Genomic DNA, 12,635 nt, shown 5'->3' with positions numbered 1-12,635 from the left:
CATTAATTGTCATTCGGTAAATTATGACACTATTAAAGCAAAGTTGACATTGTTTAACATGTCTTTGTTATGAAAAGCCCTTAACTTAACCAAATCCCAAATCAAGCCCTTAATTTAACCTAATCCCAAACTAAAACCTTAATTTAACCTAATCCCAAATAAAGCCCTTAATTTAACCTAATCCCAAATCAAGCCTTTAATTTAACCTAATCCCAAACTAAAACCTTAATTTAACCTAATCCCAAATCAAGCCCTTAATTTAACCTAATCCCAAACTAAAACCTTGATTTAACCTAATACCAAATCAAGACCTTAATTTAACCAAATCCCAAATCAAGCCTTTAATTTAACGTAATCCCAAACTAAGACCTTAATTTAACCTAATCCCAAATCAAGACCTAAATTTAACCTTGTCTCTGTTAATGTCAAGTTGTCATAACAAAGACATTTTAAACAATGTCAGCATTGCTTTAATAGTGTCATAATTTACCGAATGACAATTAATAACAGCAGTCCTAAATATTCATAAAGAGTCATTTATGTTCATAACAGGTGTGATGTCATGTTTATGACAGTGTAATGTCAGTCTTATGTACACCCCTTCAAATAAAGTGTAACCAATAGGAGTATCTTGGCCGCAAAACTACAATTAATGGCGATGGGGCTGGAGTAGAACGCCATGGGAGATGGTAGGGGGCGGGATATGAAGGGCCACATCAAAATGCTGTGAAAAAGACGCGGTCTCAGAGGCTGCTGATAATGGGTTACAAGAGGGTTCTCTTGAGCTTCACTGACAAAGAATTCAGACCAAAATTATCTCAGTTACACTTTATATAGACCACAACTTAAGGATCTGATTGAGAATAGAAAGGATGTAAAAGCATCATATGTGCCCTTTAAGAGGATTGGTTCCCGGGAATTTTTCTGAACAATGCCACAATGTTCTCTGTGCATACAATCAAAAAAAAAAAGAAAAAAGAAAAAAAAAAGAGAGAAACTTAACATGCGATAAATTTTTTTTTACTGTTATCGTTGACTGTAGAGAGGGAGTTCATTGTGGGTGTGGGTGAAAATAAAGACAGGAATAGTAATAATCATGATGGGATGGGAGGGGGGGGGACCAAGTCACTGCATTCCTGAACCCACCTGCACAGGTGCAGTGAGATTTATTAGTGTGGGCTCTACGATCTGGGACTCGGCATGAATCTTGCTCAGGCGCTCTCTCAGCTCAGAGTTCTGCGCTAAAGCCTGGAAAAATAATCGGCGTAAACAATGTTTATGTGCACACAGCCTAACCCAAACTGTGTTCAAAACTAACCGGCTTCCAACATGCCATTCACTTTTTCTTTTTATTTGGTGATGTGTAACACTCAAAGCAGATGTAGAGGAATCAGGAGCTAAGCTTGTTGGCATAGAAAACACCCGCATTCTAACGTGGCAAATGAAGAAAATGTGTTTCCCCACATCACAATTACTCACTGATTCCGTGGCCAACATTCGTGTGTAGCTAAAAACAGAAAAAGCCTCCAGGTAGGAGGCAACGACCACAGTAAACAATAATGTTGAATGTGGTCTTATTCGGGGTGGGCAGACATCCCACTAGGAGCCTGTACAGTAATCCCGCTAAAAGGCTCATCAATGTGTCACGTCTCATAGGAGGTGTTGGAGGACATGGGGGGGGTTGGTGAAAGCAGGAAAGAGGGCGAAACACCTAATCCACTTCAGCTGTCTGAGCAAGCACTGCTTCACCTACCGCTGCCAGGGTGTTCTTCAGATTGACGACTTGGGGAGAAGTTGGGGGGTATGAGTCGTGATCCAGACACTGCTTCAATCGCTCCCTCTCTGATGTTAGCGAGCTCAGTGCTGACTTCATGGTTGTGTGCACTGAAGCAATGAGAGAAGAAAAGAGGCAAACATTAAATCTAATTTCATTTGATCTCAGAACAATGTTGATCTAATGTATCCGAACAGAATACTCAATGGCTAGACATTAAGATCTGATTATTTCCTTCTGTTTAAAGCCCAGAGCTCAGCATTTAGCATTCAAATAAATGGGCCCTTTTTGGCTGAAGAACATCATTTGGAACATCATTTGGACATTTATTTAGCAGTTTAAAAACTCATTTTGTCAAACAAAGAACAATAAAATTAAATTGGGATGTAATGCTGGCATTCTGACATTTATTACAATTTGGTAATTTATTGTGGATAATCCCTTCTTCCACAATGTTGAGTTATCGAACTAATATTGAATCACAGATTTTTCCTAATATACTAATCATTACATTATGACCACCAGCATAATAGTGTGTTGGTCTCCCTTTTTGTTGCCCAAACGATGCTTATCTATAGAAGCATGGACTACAGACGATTCCCAAAGGTGTGCGGTTTTCCTGCCACAAGATTGACCAAAGCTTATCGTGGGACATGATATGGGTTCTTACGGTTGGGCAGTCTAGTCAAAGATTTACTTAGCGTATTCCTTTATTAATGTAATGTTTTTCATTTTCTATGAAATATTTCCCTACATAGGCAAAGTGTTGAGCACATAATGACAATGTTGCCTTTTTTTGCAGATGTTCATTCCTTGGAATAAAAGGTGAATAATTTAAAGCTGCAAGTGCAAACATATCATGGACAGCCCCATGTAACATAAGGCTGTACTTTGGGTTTGGACGGACTGGTAGCAAATATAATTTTATTTATTTATTATTAAACAAATGTTATATAAATATCTACGTTGCACAATTAATGAGGACCAGTTTGTAAAAGAGCTACCTTTGAAGCTATATAGCTTATAATCAGGGAGCAATTCAGACTATACAAAGCAACATAGCAAGCAAAGAAATCAAACTTATGACATGCAGACAATGAAACCATGGTTCTGCTATATGATATAGTATAATACAAATTAGAAAAAACTAAGAAATATACATTTATTTAATGAAATATAATTACAAAATATACCTCCTCCACTGTCTAAGCCTAAAAGTTAAAGTAAATACACAGTATTCATTCAATATATTGTGCCTGGTATCAGCATATACTACCAATTTCAGAAGGGATGATAGATATATGATGTCTGCAAAATAGATTCTTTTAGTTAAACTATGTTAATAACATTTGGAGTTGTGTAATGAGGAAAACGTTGTTTTTGTTAAAGTTGCAAAACACAAACCTGACTCTCGCCAGATGGGTGTCATTCCGCCGAGCTCCACACATGTGCAGATTGGCAGAAAGGTACCCATCTGGCAAGAGTCAGGTTAACAAAACACAGAACTCGTTTTCAGAAGTACCTCTGAGTGATTTTAAAGTGAATTATTATTAAATCAACCAAATTATTTTTTTCCCCTCCAAAATCTGTTTTCGTAAAATCGATTTCCACCAAATCATTCATATTCCTCTGTAACTGCAGAGAAGCTTTTTGCGGTCGTCCTCTGGGATACTGCAGCACTGCTCTTCAGCAATAAATCAAATGAAACTGATAAATTCAAGGGGCTGCTTCTCAAAGCAGACACTGCAGAAGGCTGGTCTCAGTGGATTTTGTCTGAGCCCCCACATGTCTCCGACACACAAAAACACACAAAACATCAACTTGCTTGAGTAAAGATGGACTCAAGAAGGAAATAAATCATATTACAATCAATTATTTCTTTCATGTGGGAGAAATAATACTTTTGTCTAAAAACAGAAGGCCTGATTTAGCTTAAATGAAGGTAAGGCTCTCATAAAACAATAGCTTCCTACGCTAAACTGTGATGATGAGAAGTTTAGCTTTTACATTTTGCTTTCTAAACCACACAACAAGGTAATTTGTTAAAGTAAAGAGGATCACCAGCACCGAAGAGAAAAACTCAAAATGTGTTGAAATGAAACGTCACACAGCCTGCTGAAAGCTCGACCTTGGACAGGACTGGGCCTGCCAGTAAAACAATATAATGCCATTTACGGCCTATGACGTCAAAAAACTGTTAACAGAAAACTAATTAACATTTTGACTCAAGTCAGGAGTCAGAACACGAATGTAAACAAGAATGTGTTGAAAGAACCACTGAAAAGACCTGAGAGCTACAGACACAGAAACAATTCAAATGTGATGCTAAAATTGTGTGGGCAGGATTGTTGGTGTGGTTGCATCACATTCATGTGTCAGACTTGGTGTTTAATATCAATCAGTATCGCTGAGGCCTACGGGCTTTTCATCAGAATTTCAGCCTGTTTACTCAAAAGTCGTTATGTGGTATGGGTGGTCTTTATTTGATCGCTCTGCAGGCAGAGAGAATACACGCAGGAAATGGCCCAGGTGAGCAATCGAACCCAGCACAGTTGTATCGAGGACTGTAAGCCTTTGTAGACAAGGTGCCTGCTTTACCATCGGTGCCACACAGCACCCCACATTTAGACTATTTAAAAGACACCAATTAGCTCCTTCGTAGTTCAGCATCTTTGTGAGCATCACTCTGAACACGGATCACAGAAAGGTCCAAAGGACAGCCCTGCCTGAGCTCATGATGAACATAAAAGATATCCTTGTTCAAGCTAAAGCTATAAAAAACATCTCAAACCAGCTTCTTGCTCCTGTAACTACAACCCCCAATATCATCAAAGGTTCATGGGACTACAGGCAACCTAACAGGATGTGGTACCAGGTGGAAATGCAAGTCCAGGTTGACCTTTGGATAGTCCAAATGGTATTAATGCCAAGGAAACATTCAAAAACTATTCAAGCTGGCTCCTAGGTCAAAGTATATTGTTTTCTGAATGTCACAATGTTGACAACTGACTGGACAGGATACTCTTTGTACTATTGAGGCAAAACTGAAACCTTTTAGGCTAGTCACATCAGCTCTATATTTGCAAAAGGAACATTTAAGCTTTAAAAGAGAGCTTTAAAAAAGATAACAGCAGATTGTAAAACATGGAATTGGAAAGGTTTTGGTATGGGGGCTGCTTTAATCTCTTCAGAGCACAATGAAGTCTCAATGCTACCAAAGAATCCTGGATAAGAAATCCTGCCCAGTGTCAGAAGGCTCAGCTAGAGCCTTGAAGAGCCCTGGCAAACAATATTTCTCCCCATGTCTCTTACCTATCGGACATCAATGGAAAGTAAAAAAAAAAACAATTTCAGTGTGGAAACACCAGCCGTAAGACTGTGCATCTGTTGGCAACTGCAGATGCCTCATTGTAAAGGACAGAGACCGGTTGTTGGCAATGATTGCTGCTAAATAGGTGGCTAGAAAAGGCCTAGCAACAGATTCTTTATCACTCAACTTTCAAAATTTTATTGAAACATGCTGGCCAATTTACTAGCTACACTTTGTGGTCTCAGACTGGACCCCCAACAGAACTCCATCATGCAGATTTCCATTGTGCAAATCTCTTTTCCCACCGGTTTTCAAAGCTGATCTATTGGATTGAGGTCTGGTGACTGTTGAGGCCGACAGTGTGGTGAACTCATTGTTGTATTCAGCCACCCCGTTTGAGACGAGCTGCGTGAAAAGGTACATTATCCTGCTGGGAAGCAGCCATCAGACTATGGGTAATTGCTGGAGATAAAGAGAAATGGTCAGCAGCAGTACATAAGTAGGTGGCAGTGTTTAAACAATGTTCAGTTGGCACAACAGGACCTAAAGGACCATAGCCCAACGTCATAGTTGATTTAAGTTACTATTGCCTTTCTTTCATCTCGAACCAGACTGCCCATTTTTCTCTGAGCTCTGACATTAACAAGACATTTTTACCAACACAGCTGAGGCTACTTGGGTATTTTTCCCTTTTCAAACCATTTTCTGTAATCCTGAGAGATGGCTTTCTGTGAAAATCACAGTAGATCAGCAATTTCTAAAATACTCTGCCACCTAAAACCACACCATGCTCAAAGTCAATTACATCTCTGTTCTACACTTCTCGGATGCTCACTTTGCTCTTAAAAAATTGCCTTTTACCATTTACAGATACCTAAATGCATCGAGTTGCTGTATGATTGGCTGATTTCTTCTTATTATTATCAATAACAAGCAGTTTACAATGTGTACTTAAGGGTCAAGTGATGAACTTTAATATTAAGTCGAATTGAATAATTTAAATGATGTTAAAAAGACAGCTTATTTTAGCTTATAAGAGAAGCACACCAAATAATTTGTCCATATCTGCAAGAAATTACCCCCACCCACCTAAAAAAAGACTGAAGCAGAAGATTGGGCTATTTTAATCACAGTATTTTTTTTTAGACACTTTTAAAGCTTCTTCCTGCTAAGATCCCGCCACCATTATGGTAACCCCAAAGAAGACTGACTGATTTGACAAAAGTGACCGAGGCTTGTGACAAACTTGAACACACCTTCCTCGAAACATTTAATCAAAGTGTGAAATAAACCCACTGCTTTGACTCACAGTTGGTGGCGACACGGCAAAAGTCCTCCTGCAGCTTCGTCACGTCAAACTGTGAATCCAGGGATTCGGGGTCGACTTTGTCGTTTCCGAGCGCCGCGGTGGAAAGATTGGGGTTGGAGGCATGGAGGCGCACGGAGCCAGAGGAGATGCAGCTGGGTACCTTCAGTGACAGCGGCAGGTGGAACGGCATTTTTACTTTACAGACACACACACACACACACACACACACACACACAAAAAGATCAAGCATGTTCACACTTCATTGTCATTCTGGTTACCTGCAGGGTTGTTTTGACAGCTTTGTTGTAGTTTTTATTGCGCCATTTTCTTGGAAGTCTCTTTTCTTTTTTGGGGCTGTCAAATGTAGACGCCTAGTTGACATAAAAGAAAAATACTGATGTTGAGGGCAACAATTGTTATGTTTGTTGAAAGCAACTGTTTTCACAAACACTACAAAAGGTAAAAAAAAAAAAAAGGCTTTTTATTTAGCAGCAGATTACTGAAGGGCAAATGACAAAAGACTAGCTAGTTATTTTAAATAAATGATGAGTCATCCGGTATTTTGGATATGATTTACTGTACGTGAGTAATGTGGTGTTTCAGTCATTTCAATCTCCCTGTTTGAAAGGTTAAAGCAGGCAGAGTCTGACCTGTAGTGCTTGAATAGACGGAGCAGAATAGGTGCGGTGGAGGACTTCCATGCTCTGTATCAGGTGGTTCAGCTCCAGCAGGTAGGCCTCACACACTGACAAGTCTAACAAAGGAAGAAAATAACTTAGAATTCAACAAAGGGAAGTATGAAATAGGATTGCACTTTAACATACAGTGTACTAACTGTTTTGGCTTAAAAAAATAAGCGAAACTGAAAAAAACTTTTTGAAAAAACAAAAAGTGCCAAAACTGGGATCTGTGCTTCAGATCTGTACGTGTTTAGTTTATCCAAGAGTGATGTCATTCTTAATGAAAAGAACAACACCAGGTAACAGGTTACTTTCATGCCTACTTTGATGCTGGATCCAGGCTTGATTTTCTAAAGTAAATCATGCTAATAGGATTCTGTCGAGATATCCTTTCTCTAAAGCAAAACTCCCTGAAAACAGCCAGACGAAGCTTCTTACAAGCACATCGACAGAATCTCAATGACCAAGATGGGACAAAAGCTACAGCAGTGATTACAGACTTCCCTTGTTCATTAACACGACTCAGTGAGTCTCTAAGATAGAACGTAAACATAATTAGTGGTAAAGACTATTTGTCTTTTGGGAGATTTACAGAGAAAACAATCGGGCTTGAACATGTACTTCTTAGCCATTACTGTCAGTTCAGGTCCAATGTTTACATGCACCAATCATACGCCTTAACCTTTTTAGAGAAAATCCACATTTAATTCAAACCCTTGCACACAATTCTTGTTTATGAAATTCATTGAAATTGCGTGTTGTACTGTTGGATATGAAATATAAATTGTCCATAAACACATTTAAAATCTCACAGATCAGCTAAGTCAAAAAACAAAAACAAAAAAACTGTTTGATCTGTCTCATTCAGTTATCTAATGAAAAAAAAAATAAACCCAACAAAATATGGGCAATGTTTCTTAAGAATGTGTCACAATTTATTTTGAAGGGCACGATCAGAAATGATGAGCTGGTACTTCACTGAATGTGTTAAAAAATGTCTTCACTTCAATCTGAGGACCGAGTTAAGGCGATCACGACAGATTTGCTTTATGCTCAATAAGTTTGATAAGACGATTGCGTAAAGGAGCTTCAGTAAATAAACAAATATGCTACTACTGTACCAGAAGATTTATTACATGTCAATGGTGTCTGCATTTACAATTTATTAACCATCTTCTGCTAAGGGGAATATACTGTATATCAAATCACTTTGACTAGAAGCCATATTTCATTTCCCCGTGTTTCCCCCCCTTTACTACAGTTTGCAAAAGTGTGTATGAGGCACTGAGGTTATTCTGCTGAATAATTTAAAAAGTAACTAATTCAACTCTGAGTTTAATTAGCCATTGTTAACAAGACGACACATAATAATACCCTGAACAAGGGAAACCAAATATGAGCCATCGGCGCTTTGAAGCTGAACATTACGAGTGGTTTCAACGGCATTTGCATCTCAATGACTGCGTTGACAGGCCGTAATTTTGTTAATTACTTAGTGGGGGCTTGTGCGAGTGTTACAATGCTCCCAAATGTCAGAGGTTGCTGTCTCACCTTTGGAGCATTTGTCCATGTCGTCTGAGGACTGGAGCCAGGCGGCCACCTTGGCCTGACTGTTGGAGCTCAGTGGGAAGCCTGCCACGGGATGCACAGAGGACCTCCTCCGGACAGACATGCACTGCCGCAGCAAAAAAAAAAAACGCTCAATATTAGAGCAAAGAACAATGTCCTTTTAGCAGTAGAGCTTTCTGTACATTAGATCATCAAAAACAGTCGAAATGCATGCTTTTGCGGGACTCTGGTGTACCCTTCTCATTGGTGCGCCCTCAGCTATGCCGGGAGAGTTGGGGGAAGGGTACATGGGGTAGAAGAACGACTTCTCGTTGGTGCACATGGCGATCTCGTTCTGCCGATAGAGCCGATGGTGGCGCAGCTTGGAAACCCATTCGTCAAACAGCTCCTGTGACTTAATCTGCAGCCGGAAATCAGTACAATGTCAAGGTGGTGGAAACACCAGCAGAAAGTTACAGTGCTTCGTCAGCTGACAGTCCCTCACACAAACAAGACAAAAGATCAATTTAAGTCCTTTTACTGTTAAGGATTTCAATAAAAGAAAAAAAAACTTAGCAAACCACACTGTCCTCCTGGGTGAGTTATTTTATTCATGAGCTTGGTAGTTTACCTTCAGGTGATAGATGTTCTCCTCTGCGTCGAGATCAATACACTTGGCTTTCTTCTTAATGGCCATGACGGAGAGGCCCACATCAATGCAGCCATGCAGCTTCCCCTTTTCAATCTGTGAGGCGGCGCCGGCACAAAATATCACAATCACATTTGATGGACTGTTACACAAGCGCTGCGGGATGATGTTCAGCTTTAGAATGAAAGAATAATCTTGTTATTGGCTCTGGGAGGCTGACTTACTTGCTGGCTCAACAAATGTGACACTAGCTGGCAAAACACGCAACATCAGTCAACGCGATGATAAAGAGACCGAGAGGAAATTATAGCCTTTTGCTTCCAGATTCTCAGACGTACAAATGTTAGATTACAGAAGACATAAAGAATCTATCACTGTATTTCTACTCCTTTAATTTTTCCACAAAGTTTAATTCAGGTTATAAAATTTTAAGCATGTAAGTATCCCAAATGTTATCTTTGGCCCTTGGGGACGGCGTGTCTTTTTAATCTCTTAATGTGTAAATATGTGATGGGCCAACAAAAATGAAGAAAAAGAAAAAAGAAAAAGAAAAGAGTATATAATTTGGGTTTGTACTGAAAGGGATTCATGGTTTTCAAAATTCATGACAAACAAACTTTTGAAAGCTGTGGCCTGAATTTGTATTTGATCCCCATTTCTAGTTGAATTCCCTAAATAAAATCAAGGGCAAGCAACTGCTTTCAGAATCACCTAACCCTAATCCAAATTAAGAGTCCACCTATGTGTAACTCAATCGCACCATAAATCCTGCTGTTCACCAAATGCTGCGACTTTTTGGGGAATATTAATGAACAAACAGCCTCTTGCAGACTAAGGAACACAGCAGACAGGCAACAAAGAAAGTTATGGAGAGGTTTAAAGCCGAGTCAGCTTAAAAGAATGTCTGAAGCTTTGAAGATCTCATTGAGGACTGCTTAGTCCGTCACTCAAAAAACAGAAAGAGTATGGCACACTTGAACACCTTATAAGATACGGCCACCTGCCTAAACTGGTAGGAGAGCATCAGCTATAGATACAGCCAAGAAGATCCTGGTTCTGTTCAGAGTCCTCCACAGCCAACATGTAGAAGAACGGGCTCTTGACAGATTAGATGAACAATTTGACTTTTTGTCCTACATGCAAAATACCACATGGGAAAGCTAATAGTGCACATCGCCATTGCATGCTTTCCCCATGATGAGACACGGTTGTGGCTGCATCATGCTGAGGTAATGCTTCTCTGCAACAGACTGGTCAGGGTTGAGGGGAAGAGGGATGATGCTAAACACACGGCAATGTGAGGGGCTGGATTACATATTAGACTTTAAACAAAAGAGCGAAAGTGATCGAATCTGTAACTGAACCCTCTGGAGTGCTGACTTGAAGGTAACGTCCAAAAGGTTTGTGTGCAGGATGTGTGGGGTCTGCAGAGATGTCAGCAGCCCTTTTCTTGACCCTAGACCCACGCAGGTTCTGGGTGGAGGGAATGTCGGGCCCAGTTATCCTCTCTGCTGACCCGGTCTGTTTGTTTTAGAAACCTGTTGTGTCTTTAAGTTGTTTGTGTTTTAATAGTTTCTATGTTTAACCGACTAGACAGAAAATCGTGTATACTGAACTAAAGCAGTGCCAGAAGATGGTTTTAGGGTCTAAAGGTGAAAGGTCTGGTAAGAACTAGCATAGATCAAACTATATTCATGTGTTTGAATGAAATATTTTCGCGGCATTAGGTGACCCAGTGAGCTGATTTCAGCTGATTGTTTTTAATAACTGGATTTTTAAACATAAAGTCTCAATAGAATACCCTAGTTTAAGGATGTAATTTGACAAAATGTAAAAAGAAAAGTAAACTCGGTCTACTTTTGCAATGTAATGTATAATCTGACAACCCTACATGCTAATTTTGTACTCACATCAGCGCTGCACTTGCCATACTTCAGGATCCCTTTGTCCAGGAAGAAGTATCTCTGTAGGGAGAAAAATGGGACAGTGAGTGCGCATGATGTGGCTGGAGGGATGTGGAGCATCCCTGACAGCAAACTCTGTTGAAGCTCTGTAATCACGACGGAGAAAACCTCTCGATGATGTCTGTAATTAATTTTTCTGCAGCGAGATGTTTGTCATCCCGGACTCTTCCCTTGTATCTGTCTGCCTTTATTACTCCTCCTCTCACTCAAAGCCACTCTTTCTCCTCCACCAAATGTAATTCCCGGGGCTCTTATTGTAAATCACGAGACTGGTGAAAGCCAGAGGCCCGACTGAGAGTCAATACTGAATGTAGTTTGGTAACCAACAGGCCATCAGCTAATGTGTCTGAGTGGGGCACTAAGATATCTAAACACTATCATGTGAGGAAAAGCTTTCAGACTAAGTGTGACCCAGGTCGCAAACAAAACGCTTTTCAAGGGTGGAGTCATCTGCTGCAGGAGCTTATTTAATTAACATTTGAAAGTATATTTTTAGCAGCTTGAAATGATTTTGTTTTACCTTGTGCCAACCCTTCATGGGCCACTTCCGCCTCTTCAGCATGTAGCCCTCCTGTTTCTGGGGCTCCAGGACATTACTGACGCCTCCACGCAGGCCTTCCACTATCTCCCAGCTGTCCTGCAGGTAACACATGATGAACCAAATGTTAGTGCTGCAGGACATCAGCAAAGTATGGAATTGTGATACACCTGCTAAATATTGCTAAGATATTGATTGCTAATAATTGAGCTTCTTCGCTTTTGTTTATTTTGCAATAGCCCTCTTGCATCTCAGCCATTAGAATTGAAAGTGCATCAGGTATGGGCTTCATGATTGAGCAGAGTCTATCCAATTGACCAAATATATCAATGCTAAGTGGAGTTTTAATGCATGGCACTTAAAGTATAATGGCCTGCCAAAGGTTGCATTCTTTGCAGATGTGGTATTGCACACGGCGATGTTGCAATCACGTCAGCTATTCAATAAGTTTTGCTCTCAAAACTATCTTAACCTAAATTCATCAAATTGGGAGCAGAGAAGGTTTTAACTCACAGTGCTAACGGTGCAAAAATATGCATACCCCTCGAACTTCTTAACATTATTTGTGTAACAACCTCACATTTGAAAGTTTTTTTGCTTGTATTTTAGGCAGTAGATTACGGAAATCTAGTTTTACTTTGAGCAGCTCATGAAACATTATTCAATCCATCATCCAAACGTTGCAAAAACACAGCAAAACTGGGTGTTTGTGTCTTGATTTAGTTGTTTCCTGGATCATGCTTTCTTTAGTTATGTTTTCCTTTATAGTGTTTGCTAATTTTCTTCTTTTGTGGATTGTTATTATATTAGTCATTAGGTGCTTGATTCTGTCTTGTGGCAACTCGGGGTGACTGTGGCTGTGT

At 39.9% G+C, this 12,635-nt stretch overlaps 1 protein-coding gene across 3 annotated transcripts in view; it reads right to left on the bottom strand.

The window, feature by feature from the left end:
• The window catches only part of osbpl3b (oxysterol binding protein-like 3b), a 56,550-nt gene that overhangs the window by 12,084 nt on the left and 31,831 nt on the right, over positions 1–12,635 (bottom strand). For 2 of the 3 annotated variants that reach the window (XM_012862636.3, XM_036132960.1), the window contains exons 3-12: positions 11,755–11,871; positions 11,181–11,234; positions 9,253–9,366; positions 8,878–9,042; positions 8,625–8,748; positions 7,044–7,147; positions 6,672–6,764; positions 6,394–6,553; positions 1,754–1,884; positions 1,147–1,248 (exon numbers count right to left, since the gene is read on the bottom strand). In XM_012862636.3, the coding sequence (XP_012718090.2) occupies positions 1,147–1,248; positions 1,754–1,884; positions 6,394–6,553; positions 6,672–6,764; positions 7,044–7,147; positions 8,625–8,748; positions 8,878–9,042; positions 9,253–9,366; positions 11,181–11,234; positions 11,755–11,871 (1,164 nt within the window). The remainder of the gene's footprint in view (positions 1–1,146; positions 1,249–1,753; positions 1,885–6,393; positions 6,554–6,671; positions 6,765–7,043; positions 7,148–8,624; positions 8,749–8,877; positions 9,043–9,252; positions 9,367–11,180; positions 11,235–11,754; positions 11,872–12,635) is intronic. The other variant, XM_036132966.1, reaches the window with a different exon arrangement.

The sequence above is a fragment of the Fundulus heteroclitus genome, chromosome 3, assembly GCF_011125445.2.
Source record: "Fundulus heteroclitus isolate FHET01 chromosome 3, MU-UCD_Fhet_4.1, whole genome shotgun sequence".
Taxonomy (NCBI): domain Eukaryota; kingdom Metazoa; phylum Chordata; class Actinopteri; order Cyprinodontiformes; family Fundulidae; genus Fundulus; species Fundulus heteroclitus.
This window is presented reverse-complemented; position numbering and strand designations above follow the sequence as displayed.